At 38.5% G+C, this 19381-nt stretch overlaps 1 protein-coding gene across 1 annotated transcript in view; it reads left to right on the top strand.

The window, feature by feature from the left end:
- Window positions 1-19381, top strand: part of LOC150107442 (zinc finger C2HC domain-containing protein 1A-like) — a 137466-nt gene that overhangs the window by 94667 nt on the left and 23418 nt on the right. The window contains exons 6-9 of the mRNA XM_090392098.1: window positions 2018-2160; window positions 2391-2401; window positions 5448-5543; window positions 8231-8389. Of these exons, the coding sequence (XP_090248224.1) occupies window positions 2018-2160; window positions 2391-2401; window positions 5448-5543; window positions 8231-8389 (409 nt within the window). The remainder of the gene's footprint in view (window positions 1-2017; window positions 2161-2390; window positions 2402-5447; window positions 5544-8230; window positions 8390-19381) is intronic.

Here is a 19381-nt window from a genome sequence, read left to right as displayed (position 1 = left end):
CCAGTTTGTGTGTCATCAGTAGTTAAGATCTTGGAGAAATTAGTGAGAGACCATATACAGCATTGGGTAGATGAGGGTATTATTATCTCTGAGAGTCAACATGGATTTGTTAAGGGGCGCTCTTGTTTTAGTAATATGCTAGCCTTTTATAATAAAGTTACAAGAGCAGTAGATGAGGGAAAGGCATATACTGCCATTTTCTTGGATTTAGTAAAGGCATTTGACAGGGTGTCACGTGATAAGCTGATATTTAAGTTGCAGCACATGGGTTTGGATGTCAGGTTTGTCAACTGGATTCAGGATTGTCTGTCTGATAGGTATCAGAGAGTTGTGTATGGTGGGGAAGTTTCAAGGAGGCAGAGGGTTACAAGTGGGGTCCCACAGGGCTCAGTACTGGGACCTATATTGTTTAACCTTTATATCAATGACATTGTCAGTGGATGGCAGGGGAATATTCAGTTGTTTGCAGATGATGCGAAGCTGGGAAGGGTTATTAGTAATAGTGCAGATGTTGTAGTCCTGCAAGAGGATTTGAATAAGCTAGACATATGGGCAAATGATTGGGGGTGTCGGTTTGCAGCAAAATGTAAGGTCTTGAGGTTTGGGACACATCGATGGGGATGCTGCATACTATTGGAGGAGATATACTGGAGGAAGTAGGGTGGAGACGAGAGATCTGGTGTTGATGATTGATAGAAACCTGAAATTCAGGGGACATACTGCAAAGGTGGCGAAGGTAACACAGAGGATTGCTGCATTTAATGAGTAGGACGCTGACCTGCAGAGATAAAAGAGTTATCATTCCATTGTATATGAGCCTGATCAGACCACACTTAGATTATTGTTCTTAGATTTGGTCCCCAGGATTTGAAGGGGATAAATTAACTGTGGAAAGGGTACAAAGGCAGATAGCAAAGATAGTTTCAATACTGTACAATGTTATGAGGATCAGCTGAGGGAATGTAGACTGCAGAGTTTGATGGATAGAAGGAGAGGTGATATAATTGAGATTTTTAATCTGTTGAGAGGTGGCTACATGGTTGACACTGGGGAGTTGTTTCGCTTGGTTGAACAGCGGGAAGAAGCGATGACAAGGTGCCATCCCATGAAGTTACAAAAGGAAACTGTGAGCAAGAGGGTGAGGAGTGGTTTCTTTGCATGGAGGGTGGTTGAACCATGGAATGCATTGCCTGATAGAGTGGTGAGAGAGAGAATGGTCAATGAGTTTAAGGAGTGGTATGATAGACTTTGTGTTTCCTAGGAGGGACCTCCCATGATGAGTCTTGATAGACTTTGTGTTTCCTAGAAAGGACCTCCCACAATGCATCTTTTGACTCTATGGAGGCCTGAATAATAATAATAATGTTTTTATTGTAACATTTTTGGCTAAGTTTCATAGCCATTGTCAATATAGTTATAAGAAAACTCAAAGAAGAAAAATTTAATTTAAAGCATGTGATATGTGCAATATCGGTAGCAGGAGAATAGCTCTATCTGCATGAATAGATATTCAAAATAAATTACAATAAATTGATTTAGTTAATTATTTTCAAATTATAAACAAATTTAATTACAATTGTGGAACACATGAATGGTGAGTACTGGTTAATATAACTTCCCAAAATTGGGAAAGTTTTAAGTAATCATTTTTGTTCAGATTTGGATTGTGAATGTGTACTTCACAGCTTTCTTTGTAGAATCTTTCTAAAAGAAAGTAACTTTTGTGTAACACTTTGGTTTTGTTCCACTGAATTCTATGTTTTGTAGATAAACGTGGTTTGCTAAACCAGATCTGATTGGTTTGTTAAGAGAAATGTATTCTTGATGTTCTTCCAAATGAATTTGTGCAGATTGACCAATTTGTCTATAATAACATAAGCCACATCTTACTATATAAGAATGCTGTTGTAAAACACACTTTCTTATGGTTATCAGCAATTATATTACTTCCTTATTAGTATAAAAAAAGAAAACGAATGTAACATGATTTTAATTGACATCTTTTTTATTTCATTAGGTTATGTTGAATGTCCATCATGTGGTCGTAACTTTAATCAAGGTGCAGCAGAACGCCACATCCCTTGGTGCCAAAAGCAGAAAGCAAAAGGATCCAAAATATCAAATGAGAGTGGTCAAGAGTCATTAAAAGCTAGAACAAAGGTTTGTTTATTATTAGGTTGTGAATTGGCAAACATTCTAACTAATTCTATAATGGGATTCACAGTTTTATCCATAATTTTTAGCTTCTATAATGCATTTAAAGGAAAATGTTTCTTTGATTGGAAAAAACCTGATTTCAAATTTTGTCTAGGCTGTGGGAACTGTATAGAGCTCTTTTAATTGAAGATGAACTAATTCATCTTATACAGATTTTTTCCTCCCATAAACAGAGTCTCCATTGGTCAGTTGGTATTGATGATGTCCTTTGGCTGGGAAACCCTGGGCTCGAATCCTGTCTAGGACACGAAGAATCTTTATAAGAGCCTTTTGGTTGAAGATGCCAGTTCATATAAAAGTGGCATGGTTTTTCCTCACAGAAACTCTGTTTTTTTTTTTTTTTTTTTTTTTTTTTTTTTTTTTTTTTTTTCATTCTGCCAAACAGGCAATAAGATCATAAGAACACATGCAATTAACAGACACTGGCCTGATAACCTGAGCTGCTTCAGCCATTAATTCAAAACAACAAACTTCCAGAAAGAGTTTTTACTCATGCAAAATGAAGATGAACTAATTGTATTTTGTATTTTATTTTAATGTTTTTTATTTTTATTTTGTATTTGTTAAATTTTTATTTTGTATTTTGTATTAATATATTTTATAAGAATCAGTTTCAGAGCACATTACAAAAATATTTCTTTCAGTGTACTCTGGATTAAATACATTAAAAAATTAAATCTACTCTAGGCTATTCAAAAGTCACTTTGCCATGACTCAGAACCCAAGTTTGTCGCTATTCATTTATTTGTAAGCAGCACTGCAAATATGCATTTTAGATGTTGTCTCATTAACCTCCCTACCGGCCGGTGTGGATGAAATATTCAACACTCCCTAGCTTTTTTCATGGATCAAAACTTCGTCGGCATTCTACCTTTTATCATGCAATTACCTTCCTCCGCCGTTAATCTCGTTACGGCTATTCTATAGCATTGGGGGGGGGGGGGTGGGGGGGGGGGGGGGTGGGGGGGGGGGGGGGTGGGGGGGGGGGGGGGTGGGGGGGGGGGGGGGTGGGGGGGGGGGGGGGTGGGGGGGGGGGGGGGTGGGGGGGGGGGGGGGTGGGGGGGGGGGGGGGTGGGGGGGGGGGGGGGTGGGGGGGGGGGGGGGTGGGGGGGGGGGGGGGTGGGGGGGGGGGGGGGTGGGGGGGGGGGGGGGTGGGGGGGGGGGGGGGTGGGGGGGGGGGGGGGTGGGGGGGGGGGGGGGTGGGGGGGGGGGGGGGTGGGGGGGGGGGGGGGTGGGGGGGGGGGGGGGTGGGGGGGGGGGGGGGTGGGGGGGGGGGGGGGTGGGGGGGGGGGGGGGTGGGGGGGGGGGGGGGTGGGGGGGGGGGGGGGTGGGGGGGGGGGGGGGTGGGGGGGGGGGGGGGTGGGGGGGGGGGGGGGTGGGGGGGGGGGGGGGTGGGGGGGGGGGGGGGTGGGGGGGGGGGGGGGTGGGGGATGTTCTGTATCATCTAGCCTACAAAATCACTTTATCACTTGAATGAAAATTTTGGCATACTTTAAAAAAGACTTCATTTACTGGACATAAGAATAATGTGGGGGAGGGGTGAGAAAAGAAGCTAGAGCTCTGCCCTGGAGATCCAACATTGCATTTACTACAACATTTTAGCTTGTAGTAAATAATGTAGGTGTTGTGAATCAACAGTCAGTGAATGTGCATTTTTGCCAGATATGCATCTACAGATATAAGAAATAAACATGTCACTTATAATTCAAATCATCAGGAGTTAAAAATAAAAGGATTATTACATTACATTAATTTCATGAAAGTGGAAACAATATAAGGCAGTAAACAGTGTAATGAAATTCACTCTTATGGCAAACTGTTGAAAAGCACCAACCAATCCCTAAGAGGTACAATGCTGCATTGAAAGAAATTCACTATAATGAATTGCATTGCTTGGAAAGAAGTCAACAGACAACATAGTGTGAGGAACAAACAGCCATGGTGCCTGCCTTGATATGGTGAGGGACCTCCTTTTGCTGTGATGATGACTGCAGCAATCCTACAGGACATACTTTCCACAAGCATACGATAGCGATCGATGGGAATTTTGTTATTACCATTTTTCTTATAGGCATGTAATAAGGTCCTTGACTGCTGTGGGGCAGACTTCCCTTGATCCCACTTAATCCAGTTCATCCCACAGATGCTCATAGGGCTGAGATCAGGATTCTGTGGAAGCCAGTCAAGTGTGGTGATGTTCATGTCCACAAACCATGCAGTTACAGCTGCAGCCTTATGACATGGTGTATTGTCTTGCTGAATGAGACAATGATTAGTTCTGCAGAAATGTCAAAAAGTAGTCCAGAATGTTCAGATACTTCTCAGAGTTCAGTGTTTATATCACTACAGAGGTCCAAGGCAAAACTAGAAAAACAGGACCTTACCATCACACCGCCGCCTCCAAATTTTATAGTCAGGGTTACACACTCTGGTAAAAGACATTCACCAGGCTTCCTCCAGACCCACACCTGTCTATCTGCTTGATAGAAGGTGGAGCATGACTCATCACTCCATAATGCAACTTTTCAAGCTTCCACGTCCCACTGTACATGCTCTTTGCATCACTGAAGATGACTCTCTTTCGGGTAATGTGTGGCTTGCCTATTGCGGTTCTGCTATGGAAACCCATGTTGTGAGCCTCAGTTCTGAATGTTTTTGTGCAGATTTGTGTTCCATTTGAAGCCCGGAACTCTGCATTCAACATATGGAGTTCCAGGGTGGGGCGAACATCCCTCCAAAATGCTGGTTTTTTTACATATTTTACACTCTACAGTCATGTTTGGTGAGTGTGGTGGGTATTACTGATGTAGGATGGCCCAATTTGCTGAACAGATAGGCCTGCAATGTGACATTCTATCACAATGCCTCTTTCAAACTCTGTCTGTTCCCTTCTCACAGCCATTTCACCCGGATTCAGTTGCACTGATTTGGAAGCATCATATTCCTCCAATTTATACTGACTACAAACATGTGACTTGTTATATGACAAAATGCACCTTGCCCATTTGGGTGTCCTTTGACTTCTTTCCAAGCAGTGTATTATTTCTGTGTTTGTCATAATGAGAATTAACTGTATATAGTTTTCAGTTAGCTTGTGCATAGTATACCCAGTTTAATTGAATTTAGATACTTTTTTTCAGTTATTAACTAATGTGTATTTATTTCATATTGAATGAAACTTTTATCAGGTGAAGGTGTAAAACAGTGTTCTCTTTTACTGATATTAATAGTTTGAAGAATAATGAAACATGTGAAGAACAGATATATGGTGTTCCTCAGCATGCTATCAAATTTAAGGAAAGATTTCCATCACACTATAATAAAAGGTAATATACTTTCACTATTATATTTTGAATTCTGTGGGAAGTGGGGGGGGGGGGGGGGGAGGTGTTTATATTAGAAACTATAGTAGCAGAATAATTTTTTTGGTTTTGCAGTTTAGGCTTCTTAAATGGTACTTCTTTTAATGAATGCATTTATTGTCTTTGTCCATATTCTGCTAATGCTGAAATGTTGCAATCTGAAATAAATGCACAAATTACGACATTATTTCTTTCAATTAATTTGTTTTCATAAATTTCGCTGTACACCCGAAGACCTCTTGCGGCACAAAAATGTCTGCACACTGTACTCCTGTTCAGTTTAACATTTTGAGATTTATATCAGTTGGTCTTCAAGTGTCATTTGATTCTTTCTACAAGATTTCCTTGATGATGAAAAATGTTGAAAGTTTATTTTTCACTTGGTTAGAGTATAATAAATTTTGTTTAATCCTTTATCCAAGTGTGAGCAAACAAAGTTTGCACCTGAAAGTATCTTCAGGACTGGGGTAAGGTGGTACAACACCAGGGCACTCCTTGCAAAGGTGGAGCAAGCTACCAACACTCCTATCTCAGTATCTCCTATAATGCAAAAAAAAGCTGGTTTCTAAGCCTGTTATAGTCGTCTGCATTCTAATTCCACATAAATTTCTTCTTCTTGCATGCATATTCATCCTTTGTCAGGACTACTTGATCACTCTTACCAACTGGAAACAAGACCAGATCCTCTGATGATGTGGCCTCGTCCAAAACACTTGATCCTTGTGTTCCCTCACGATATGCTGCCTTAGGGCAATTTTTGGACTTGAGAGACAACTTAGACAGTTGTCTCTTAAGGAGTCCAAAAATTCAGCTCCCTTATACTTTTATGCTGCTTCCTGTGCCCAGTTTATATTGCTATAGTTGAATTCTCCCATAATGATATCATTCACTTTGCACTTGTCAAATTAATTTGCCTAAACATTTTCTGCTTATCACTATTTCCTAGGCTATAGCAGCATCCATCCCACCAAATATATTTTCCTTTCCACTTCTGCCTCATACCATATACTCTCAAAACTATATATCATTTCCATTCTGAATAGAATTTCCAGAAGTGATATGCAGGTATTTGCTATATTGGCTCTGCAATATAGTAAATACCTGCTTATTTTTTAAGCCATTATCCCCCATCCCTGCTACCTTCCACCCATGCAAATCTAGTTTTCGTGCCCTAAACACATTTACTTGGCCAACAAATAATGGTCTCTCCAAATGACTGTATCCTTCGGTGTTTAAATGTAATCCATCTCTTGTGTATAGCTCCTCTTCTATCATAAATATACTCCAAGCATCCATGTATTCCAGATCTCTCTTCCTACACATTCTTTCTGTCATCTCATCCATTAACACTGCTCTTCTCCTTAACTCTGCATGCCCCAAATCATCAAATCTCCATACATCACACTCCTTACATCTTCATTAATTTTTCTTTCACTGGCATCCCTTACCCTTTCTGCATCTACTTTCTCTCCTCCCCCCCTCCTCTTTCCTTCCTCTCCTCTACTCCCTTTCTCCCACACTCCAACTTTTATCACTTTTTCTCTTTCCCTGTTTCTTTCATTCCTTTGCCTTCTTCTTTTCCTTGCTCTTTCACATCCTACTTATTCTTTTTGCAGTAACTAACCTCTGGTCTTTTCTTCATTCATCCTCCTCAGCTCATTCTCCATGCCTGCCATTTCCTTTCTCAGCATCTCTCTCTGGCACCTTATCCAAGGTAAAATCCATAGACACTTCTTTCACATTCTCTTTACCCTTTAACATTCTACTCATATCTACAAGTCAGCATTCACCCATTTCTGATGCACTACTTCTGCTAAAACCCGAGAAGCAACATTTAAGTCATCCAGCATCTCCTACTGTTATCACTGTTTTGCAGTTGTACAGTGGAGTTTTATGATATGTCTGGTTAGTTCTAACTTTATAGCACAACTGCAAGCAACCAAATTTTTATTTTTTTTTTAGATTAATTCATGACTAATTCTGACACAAAAAACTATTATGTCTTCAATTTTCAATTAGTTTTATGCACCTTTTTTTTGTACATTTCTTCAGGAGAATTTGTAAAAATAGAATTAGGTGATGAGAGGGAGGAAGGGATATATATAGTGTACAAGCTAACTGTAATTGAATCGACAGTTGAAAATGGTTGACCAGTGGGCATGGATTGGCATTTATCTTTTAAGTACATATGTCCTAAAGTGTCCATTGTTAAACCATTTTTAGCTGTCGATTCCATTAGTTTTCTTGTATATGGTATGCGTCTCTTGTCATTTAACTTATATTTTAACAAACTCGTGAAGAAGAGTGCAAAAAAGTATAGTTGCTTGTCTCAGAATTAGTTATATGATCCATATACTAGCAATCTCAAGAATTTTATCATAACCACAGTAGTCATCTTAAAAGTTAGAATTTTTGTTTAAATTCTTCAACAAATTTTAACATTTTAAAACTTACTTAATACTTAGGTCATATTTATGGATTAGAAGATTAAAAAGAAAACTTTCTATTAACACTTTTATGGATAGTTAAAGGTTATGATGATACTTAATACTATAGATATATTGGGATTTCCTGTATTTGTTAGAATAAGAGTTATGGCAAAAATTTTGTTTAGATTGTAAATGCTATTATTATCTTATCTCTTTTTGAAGGGGATTGGATTTGGATGAAAGTTATAGTATGGAACAACTTAAGGAAATTCTGCGTGCTCCAACTCCTGATAAATCCCCAAGAACAGTTCCTGGTGTAAGGACTGGTGGACGTCGTGTGCCTATAGATTTAGAATCTAGTGGTAACTTGGATTTAAATAGGTATAGATAAATGCTAATTATTTTATGGATAGATTTATTTATTCGTTCAGTTTGTTTACTTGCTCTCTCCACCATCTAGAAAAATATTGTATTGTATTTTATTGTATGGGATTCTCTTGTAACATTGTTATGTGCATGTAAGAAGAAAGAACATCAAACTTGCTTGAGTGGTATAATAGTGGAAAGTGAATATTCCACTGCTCTATTATAAGAAACAAATGGTTGGAAGTTTTTTCAATTGGTTATAAATTTAAGGTGCTAAAAAATTATATTTTTGCTTAATCCTTTATCCATGTGTAAGCAAACAAAGATTGCATGTGAAGTATCTTCACTACTAGGCTGCTTGTATACAGAGGCTAATGACTTCGCATTAATTGTCTTAGTATCCCATAATGCAAAACACACATCTTTCAGGGTGTGTATAATGCTAAGCATTATGGGAAAGGCTACTACCCAGATCAGTTTCAATCTTTATTGAGGTCTCATCAGTGGGAATCATACCCAGAAGAGATACCAAGATTGAAGTAATGCAGAATTAATTTAATTTCATATAAGAAACTAAATTTCTTGTTTGTCATAGAATCACTGCTTTCATTCCCAAGTTGCTAAAATTTAAGAATTTCTTTTGCACAAAGTAAGCTCTGAAAAAAATTTTAAATAGTGCAACTAAGTCCCTTGGAGAGTGTATATCAATCATGACATAGGAAATCTCAGTTGTTAGACATTGTTAGTCTGCATGGTCCAACTTTCTGAGCTTGACTAGGAGACTCGATTTTAGGGTGTCATTCTCATTCTGATTACTACTACTACTCTAGGTAAAATATCCATTCATCAAAGAGCAAATTAATATTTAGATTAATTATTTAATAAAAATATTAGCCACCACACCATCCTTGACATGTTTTCATGGTGCTGTTGGTAATAGATGTAAATACATAGAAGCAAAGTGCCTATTGAAATAACATTTAGATACTATTGAATAATGTGGGTGGATATGAAGCATAAATTATTTGATATATTTCATCCATATGGCTTTTTTGGTGGTTAAACCAGTTATTCTTTCCTAATAATATTCATTTGCCATTGCATTACTATTGTATGAGTAATTTTGAAATTAAGTATATGTTGATTAATGAATTAATTCAAATATATTGTCACCAAATTGGCATGAATGTCATCTAAGTAGACAGTGCTAATTATGCACTACCCTCCTTTAATAATAAATGCTGCTTAATTTTTTTATTTGACGAGTTTCTTCGAAACAATACATTAGTAGGCATTAATGTGTAAATTTTTTTTTTGTAGAAATTTTGACTTGTTTTACTTGCTTGAGGAAGATTTGTTTGTGTTTATTTGGAGTTGGTAATAGATGATAGAGAAGGGACATACATGCTCTCAGAAAAGAAACTCTTGAATGTGATACCCATACAGAGAGGGACAAGTCTCCTTGCCATGGGGGTGGCACTAGTGAGCCAAGCACTGTGGACGTGTCTAAGAAGAGCTCCTGATTGAGATAAGTTATTCTAGGAATAATTAAGTATATATGCGTAATTGTTTGAGTAAGAGCGGCTGTAAACGTTGTGCGCTACCGGTATTATTAGTGTGGGGGATTTTTCTTGCCAAAACTTAATTATGAAATCATTATTATTAGACCTAGTAACCTGCAGGGAAAAAAAAAAAAAAATGGCGGCGGCATTGTCATTCCATGATTTTAATTTAGATTTCAGTCGTTTTGTTAAGTGTGAGATCTGTTATATGTATTCTTTCGATTACATAAATGATTTGTGGATGTTTAGCGCAGATGGAAGAAGGGTGTGTGCGAAGTGTGACCTGAACGAGGAACTGATGAATGCAAATATGAAATTGATGACAGAAAGTGTTAGTGAAGAGAATGTCACGGGGAACATGAGTTTACGTTTGAAAGAGAAGGATGGTGAGAAAGAGAGGTGAAAAAATGTTAAAAAATCAGTAAAAAAAAAAAAAGAGCGATTTGAAAACCGTAACGGATGTTAAAAGGGACGAAAGTGAGGCGAGAGTGGCAGAAGGAAACGAAATTGAGAGAATGAATGAAACTAGAAATGGCGTGACGCAGAAATCAAAAGTGAAAAAAATCGAAAGAATGAATGATAGCGAAAAAAGAATGAATGATGGAGAAAGTTGGACTGAAAGTACGGAAACAAAGAAAGATGAATGAGAATGAAAGTTGGACGTATGTTGGACCGAAAGTACGGAAACAAAGAAGGATGAATGAGAATTTTTTAATACGAGTCTTGCACTTCGTCAAGTTCCTAAGGAGTGGAAGGAGGGCAAGATTGTTCCACTTCATAGAGGAGGTGATCGAACTCAAGCATCAAACTATAGGCCTATCTGTGTGTCAGGTGTTGTGGTTAAGTTGTTGGAGAAGCTTGAGAACTAGGATCCAGAGTTGGGTTGACAACAGTGGTATTATCTTTGGACAGCATGGATTTGCTAAAGGGAGGTCATGTTTTAGTAATCTACTTACTTATTACAATAAAGTGACTGCTTCCTTGGACAGAGGAGAAGGATACACAGTAATATACTTGGATTTCGCGAAGGCTTTTGATAGAGTATCTCATGATAAGTTGACAGTTAAACTAGAGCAGATGGGGTTGGATATTAGATTAGTGCATTGGATTGGACACTGGTTATCTGATAGGTATCAACAAGTTGTGTATGGGGGTGCGATATCCAAGAAAAGGAAAGTCACTAGTGGAGTGCCTCAGGGATCTGTTTTAGGGCCATTACTGTTTAACTTGTATATTAATGATATAGGTGAAGATTTGGATGGAGATATTCAGTTGTTTGCAAATGATGCAAAGTTGGGACGAACCATAAAGAGTAGTGAAGATGTTGTGGCTTGCAAGAAGACTTTGAATAAATTGAGTGATTGGGCACAGAAATGGAGATGTGAGTTCAATGTTGCAAAATGTAAGGTTTTAAAATTTGGAAAGAAAAAGATGGGATGCAGAATTTATGCTTGGTGAGAATATATTGTTGGAGGTAGAGGAAATAAGAGATCTGGGGGTGATAGTGGATAAGGATCTAAAATTTAGGGGACACATTGTTAAAATTGTGAAGACTTCTGGGCTTCTGGGAATGATGCGGAGGACACTGACATGTAGAAGCAGGGAGATTCTTGTTTCATTGTATAAGGCTTTGATTAGGCCACACATGGACTATTGTGCCCAGATTTGGTCACCGGGTTTTCAGAAGGATGAAGAGATGTTAGAAAGGGTCCAAAGGCAACTGACTAAGGTAGTTTCTGACCTCCGGAATGTTGAGTATGAGGACAGATTGAGAAGATGTAATTTGCAGTCTGGTGGAGAGGAGGAAGAGGGGAGATATGATAGAGACCTACAAGTTGGTAAGGGGTTGTTATAAGATCAATGGTAGAGAAGTTCTACAGAGAATAGTGGGAGATCAGGGGAGAACCAGAGGTCATCCCTGGAAACTGTATAAAGAGGGTGTGAGTAGGGGAGTGAGAGGCAGGTTTTTTTTGTGCAGAGTTGTGAATGATTGGAATGTCTTGCCTGAGTGTGGTGTCTGCAAGGAGTTTGAGTATGTTTAAGGCACGATATGATGAGGTGTGTGTGTGTGATAAAGGGACCTCCCAGATGAGTCTTTGACTCCATGAGGTCATGGGGTAATAATAATAACATGGCCTCAACATTAATTTCATTTTTTTAGAGTATGTTTGCTCATCAGAGAAAACTATTATTGCCTTTTTTTAAGTGTTAATAACACCTAGTTCTTGTGGTGAGTGGTAAAGATCTGTGGAGTCAAAGACTCATCTGGGAGGTCCCTTTATCACACACAGGGGAATGAAGACAGACGCTCAGAGGGAAGACATGTGAAAGTATTTTAAGAAATGGGAGTACATTCTGGTTTTAAATTTAATGATAAATTGCATGCATTTGTGCAGTGTGCTCAGGATTTGGGCAGCCATGGTGCAGAATAATGAATACATCAACATATCCATTCCTGACTTCAGATTTGAGAGTAGCAGATTTAGAGTAACAGATAATCCATCCAAAAAGTATCCATATAAAAGTTGACAGTGGGGCAGAGAGAAGAACAGTGTCAGCATTAATGGTGGTCAATTATATATGGATAGTTTTGAGCAGTATGTGTTGTAAATTCCACTGCTCTTAAAAAAAAAAAAAAACCAAAGTTTGGCTTACATATATTGACGATATTTGTTATTTTTCCCTAAGATTCCAAAAAAAAAAAAAAATTAAGTGTAGAAACTTTTGTGTGTATGGGTATGTATCAGGAGAAAACCATGTGGGTTGATTTCATTGGTGAGAGCAGTGTTGCCTGAACAAATGATTGTCTGTACTCTATTTTCTAATGCTTGAACAATCCATATTCTGTAGGCAAGTGTTAGTAGTGTGAAAGATGGTGGAAACTTACTCACACATATTTGTATGGGTAGATTTCCACTTCCCAAGGAATAAAGAGCCATTAAGTAAACATACAGGGTGTTCGGGATAAATTTGACATATTTATAATTAATTATATTTTTCCGTAAGTTACATGTATTAACACACACTTCTCTTCATTTAAAAGTTTGGACCCTTCTTCATTCATATACAAGATGTCAGAAAGGATGGATAGCTGGAACCCACCTGAATCATGGAAGAGAATAACTTGTATCATGATGATTCGTGCCCGCCATCAAAATAAGGATATTACGACTGCTGCCCAATGCTCCCTGAATACAGTAAAAACAATCAGGCATGAACTAGAGACTTGCAATGGTGACTACGAGGATGTAGCAAGAAGAAAGATCCCTAGCAGACGATCTGATTGCGTTCGTACAGCAGAATTCCTCGCAAATCTGCAGGAACAGGTGTTGAAGAACCCTGGCATTGGAATTCGGGCTTTGTTCGTGGAGTTGCTAACTGTAGTCAAGCCCTGGATAACAAGGGTAGCCAATGGTAGGCCGTATGTATGGCAGCAGGATTCGGCCCCTTGCCACACCTCTGGGAAAAGTCAAAAATGGTTGTCTGAAAATTTCTACGACTTCACCAGTCCAAATGTTTGGCCTCCAAACTCCCCAGACCTTAACCCCATGGATTATTTTGTATGGGGCGCAGTTGAAAAAGACACCAATCGCACTTCCAGTAATACAAAAGCCCAGTTAATGGATAAAATTAAAACAGTTTTTGTGGCCCTTCCCAGGGAGACTGTAGCATCAGCTTGTTCGAGGTTCCGAAGCAGAATTGAAGCTGTGATCGATGCTAATGGTGGTTATTTTGAGTAAATCTTGTTGATAGTATTGTAATTAACTCTGCCTGTAATGTTTTTTTGTCAATTCATTAAATTTAATAGATACAAAGAAGATTTTCTTTTTCCTTACGAAACTGTCAAATTTATCCCGAACACCCTGTATAGTTAGTGTCAATAAAGAAAATATAGTTATTGGTTCCTTTTTTCCTACAATGAATTAAAAATAGCCTAGCCATATTTCAATAATTTATATTTTAGGGAATCAGTACTGTCAGCAGTGAGGTATTTTTTTCTTGTATTTTTGGCATTCCATATATCCAGGAAAGGAACTGTGGCTTAAGTTTGTGCGCATTTTCAAGTGACCAAGATGTAACATTATCTAGAAGTGTTTTTTTGGTAGTTGGATTAGTCTCTGAGGAGGATCAACATTTTTCACACACTCAACACTTGAGGATGATATCGACCTTACCCTTATCTGTTTTGGTGACATTGACATTTCTGTTTTAATGTAGCTTTTATATTTTTTTGGAGGGGACCAAGCATGTTTTAGAATATTGGCTGCATCCAGTTGGATGTTATTGGCAGCATGGGAAGGAAGGCTACAGATATCCACAAATGTGAACATTGCCATAACTGTGATCGCAGTATTCCTTCTGAAGCTGCTCATGGCCATAGCTGCGTTGTGATAGCTTATTTCTCGAGCTGTTATGACCAAGAGATTGATTATGACCTGTTGCACCAGCAGTTTTCACTTTCTCTTCTAAACTGTATTGAAGACATCCAAGAAAATTATCTAAAAATTTCATGTTCAGTATGTTAGGAAGCTAATCATGTAATGTTAAGTGTTGGCCAGCACTGCAAGAGATGAGTATACCATGCATGACTAGTAGAATAATGTTAGTGTCTCGTAAATGTGTGGTGCTTCTGGAGACACAGTTGAGGTTCAATTTGACATGTGAATATAATGTCTGACTCCCTGCATCATTTGAGGAATTTCAGAAGATTCATGAAGTCTTGACAATCTGAGTTTATACTTGCATATTCTTGTGCTTTGTATGCTATAACACTTTTACTACAATGAGTGCCAAACATTTATGTGTCTCATGTGTAAGTGGACATTTGCATGTCTAAAAGGAGTCGGATAAGTAATCTATGCTACAGCATGCAACACTATCTCTTGAAATGATATATTATAAACTATCAGATCATAATTAAAATATACGAAGTTGGGTGTCATAAAACTACTTGCCAAAGGGATTAGGATTATATATATCATCTTGTGCACTGTTAATTGTGATATTTGCACTTTCTGAACCACACTTGTGTGCGTGCATGGATTTCTGAGGGCAATGTAAAAAGGACTATTGGATTCATTCCACAATCTTTGATCCAAAATGCAGCCAGAATCTGGGTCAAAGATTGTGGAACGAAGACAAAGTGTTCTTACACTTTGTCTTCTTGTGCTATCCATGTATAATTGATGCTAAATGATATTTTTGATTATTTACTCTGAAATTTTGTTGTGCTTGAACATTACATTTGAAAGTTTGGCTTCAGTAAACCATATTATACATTGTATCTTTTCTGTAGTGTTATCATTTTCCTTTGTGGGGTTCTTTCATCGACCATCCAAGACTCCTGCAGTTACCTAGAATATGTGCATGTACCAGACACAACATAAAACTGTGTTAAAAACTTTTTGAGTAACTCAGTAATATGTAATGTAATTACTCATATTACCTCTTTGTCTTTTATTCATCAAATTCTGCAGTTTGCTTGCCCTCAGTCTGTTCCCATAACTAACATTGTACAGTCATGATATCATTTTTGTTATCAGCCTCTGTACCCTCTTCAAGGTTAATTATTATATTATCTTATTCTGAAGTTAGGCTTATTTTAAGTTTAAAGAATCTGTGTGATTTGCAAGCATGATTGGCCAAGTGGCCAGTGTTGCTTGCCCCCAACCACCATCTGCTAGTTCAAATCAAATTATGGCATAAATGGTTGTGAAGTTTTTAGCTAACAGATGATTTTTATTGCCCAGCATGAAGTACCATTCCATTTATTGGAAACCTGAAATGGCTTAAAAAGTTATTAGCAAGCAACATTCCAAGATTTTCTAACCTGTAACTTTCAATACAAAATATATGATAGGTTTATAACCTTTTGTAGGTGGGATTGACATTATATTGTATTCAGGACCTCCAGGAAATCACAATGCTCATCATGGGAGATTCATATCTTAGACAATCCAAAATGTATCATACCATTTCTTAAACTTCTTCATTATCTGCACTCTCACAGCAAAAAAAAAGCTATTTCTCACCCTCTTACTCACTCCTTCCATTTGCAACTCCCTGGGATGCCCCCCCCCCTGTTTTTATCCCTTCTCTGTATTCTACCACACAAAAGATTTCCCCACTATCAATCCCTGTAACTACTTCTGGACAGTTTAAATATCTTACTCATATCACCTCTTTGTCTTTTATCCACCAAATTCTCTAGTTTGCTTGCCCTCAGTCTGTTCCCATAACTAACATTGTACAGTCCTGATATCGTTTTTATTATCAGCCTTTGTACCTTCTCCAAGGTTAATTTAACCTTTGCAAATCCCAGTGAGTTGATCAGGACAATAATTCAAATGTGTACTCAGGGCCTTATACAATGGAATCATTCTTTTATCTTTGCTGTTTAATATCCTCCTCAGCATTGTAGCAGTCCTCTGGATAACCTTCACAATGTGCCTCTAAATGTTAAATTTCTATTGACCATCCAAGACTCCTCCTCTAGCATACTTCCACCAACAACCAATGCAGTTGTCCATCTGTCTAACCTATTCATATTCTCCTGAAGGGAGGGACACAATATCAGCATTATCACTAATAACTCTTCCCAGCTTCACATCATCTGTAAATAACTGAATATCCCCCCGTTGCCCAATGAAAGTGTTATGTGGCAATGAAGGTGTAATAAAAGTTACAGTAGAGGTCCCAGTACTGAGCCTTGTTGAATCCCACTTGTATCCTTCTTCCTTGATACAGCACACTCAATTCTGTTATCTGTCAGATTAAATCTCCAATCCACTTCACTAACCTGATATCTAAACCCACGTGCTGCAACTTAAATGTTAGCTTATCTTCATATGGCACACTATCAAGCGCTATTGCAAAATTTAACAAACAAAAAAAAAAAAAGCAGCATATGCCTTTCCCTCATCAACTGCTCTTGTTACTTTATTATATAAAAGGCCATCAGAATGAGACAGGAACACCCCTTTAACAAATCTATGCTGACTTACGCAACATTACCCTCACTTTCCAATTTTGTATGCAATCCCTCACTAATTTCTCCAAAATCTTAACAACTACAGAAGAAATACAAACGGGTTTATAGTTTTTTCACCTCCATTCTTCTGCCACTACCCTTATGGCACTATCTTATTCTCCTCCGACAGCTTGGGCATCTTTTCCATAGTTAGAATTTCATTAGTTCCTTAACACTTCTCTTAAAACCTGTGGCAATGCCCATTCAGTCCTGCTGCCTTATTAATATCCAGGGTATTTGGAACACACACACTCTCCTTCTGCTCTTCTAAACCTTGACCTTACCCATCCTTCTAGTAATAAAACCTACTTTTATGCCACAAGTTAATTTCCTTTATTCCTGATACTTGCAAATAGAGAAACATAAGAAATAAAGGAAATTAAACGGTGGCATAAAAGTACGTTTTATTACTAGAAGGATTTTATTACTGACACCTAATGTCCTTAAGTAGTGCCCTCTATGGGTCAGATAGCTGCAAAATTAATTTAGAGAAGTTCGACTATTAGGTCTTAAAATGATACTCTCCCAGATCTTTGCTAAATTAATGCAACCATGCTTGTTGAGGTTGGGAGAGTTCTTCATAGCAGATGCTGATTCTAAGAAAAGAGCCCCTCAGACCTGTAACAACTTCTATGTAATAAATATATTTTTCTCCATCTGATCCTATTTGAAGGCCTATCCAGAGCATGGTCTGCCAATCCCAACTTGCCATATAAATGATCTTTATACACTCCTGGATGTTCAAGAGATGTAATTGATCTTGAGGATAATGTATAAAAATAGCTAGTTGAATAAAAGGTTTGAAAATGGTATGAAGGTCATATTTGCAAACAACTTTGGTTATTATTTTTTATGTACCCTTAACATATGGAGTGGGAATGCTGTAATCCTGGGTGTGTGTGTGGGGGGGATGCATGTAATATTTTACCTATTTTATATGGTCTGTAGCCATTGGCTAAAGAGGTATTGTGAAGTTCCCTAATGGCTCATTATCCTTCTCTATTTACAGAAAACTCGCTCATACTGGCAGGTATTTACATAAACAGTCACACTACCACCACCCTTCCCAAACAGTATGGCATCCTCTTGTGGAAAGGCTTAGACGTTGGTTATGCATTTTTAACTAAGTAATTTAAGGAAATTACAACGTTACTAGTTTATACATTAAAATAAATTTTAATATATTTCAATATTTCGGCAACGTCATGTTGCCATTTTCAAGAAACTTAAGAACAAGACACGTGCATGCAGGCACAACAAACAGTAAATGAGGAAGAAGCAGGAAGCTATTATATCTCCTAAAGTCCTGATGGTGCCCCCAAGCGGGCAATGTTGGTATTCTTGGACGATTGGGATGAAGGTCTTCTGATGTAGGTTTCCCAAATTTGAGGCAGTCTCATGCAGCCAAATTTGTTGAGGCTCAGATTGTTTCTTAGGGCTGAAGCTGATTCCGTGAAAAGCCTTTCATACTTGTATTTACTACGGTGTACTATCGTGGTTTTCTTCCACCGTATTCTACGGCAGGTATCCAGTGCATGGTCAGCAAGACCAGAGTGGCTGTACTGGTGAAACCGGATGTAGTCCTTGTGTTCTGAAATTCTGATATTAGCTGTCCTTCCTGTTTGGCCAAAGTAGGACAGCTTACAGTTGCAAGGGACCTGGTATACACCAGGTAGGTCTAGGGAGCAGAGGTTGGTCTTTAGTAGAGCAGATAAGGGATGCCAATTTTTTATATGGTCTGTAGCAAGAAGTTAAGTCATGTTTTTTTAGGATTTTTGTCATTTTTTCCAAGGTGCCTCGGATATCGGGTATGGTGATGGATTTAGAGTAATCCTTGTTGTGAGGGGGAGGGAGGGGGGGTTGTGGTTTACTGGTTTCAATATTTTTTGGATTTTTGGGGGGGAGGTAGCCATTGGCTGAGAAAGTGTTGAGAATGTGGTTTAGTTCTGTGGTTAGGGCATTGTCATTTGAACAGATAAGTTTAGCCTTGTTGTGTAGGGTCTTAACGACTCCATATTGTTGCGAGGAGGGGTGGTGGGATTGTTGGTAAATGTATCTCCCTGTGGGAGGGGTTTTCTATAGACTGAGAAAACCAAGGTTTCATCAGGCTGGACTAGTGTGTCTAAGAAAGGAAGGCAGTTGTTTTTTTCTTCTTCCAGGGGGTGAATTTGATTCTGGGGGTGTTAGTTGTTTATATGTGTTAGGAAGGAGAGGAGTGCATCGGAACCATGTGGCCAAATAGCAAACACATCATCAACATAGCGAAGCCAAATGGTTGGTTTTTGTGGGGCAGAGTTTAAGACTTTCTCTTCAAAAGTCTCCATATAAAAGTTGGCCAAGGGTGGGGAGAGTGGAGAACCCATGGCTGTGCCCTCTATTTGTTTGTAGAATTTTCCTTGCCAAACAAAATAGCCT

Source organism: Typopeltis vanoorti, chromosome 4 (genome assembly GCF_054136105.1).
Source record: "Typopeltis vanoorti isolate ZY-2024b chromosome 4, IOZ_Tvanoo_1.0, whole genome shotgun sequence".
NCBI lineage: Eukaryota > Metazoa > Arthropoda > Arachnida > Uropygi > Thelyphonidae > Typopeltis > Typopeltis vanoorti.
This window is presented reverse-complemented; position numbering and strand designations above follow the sequence as displayed.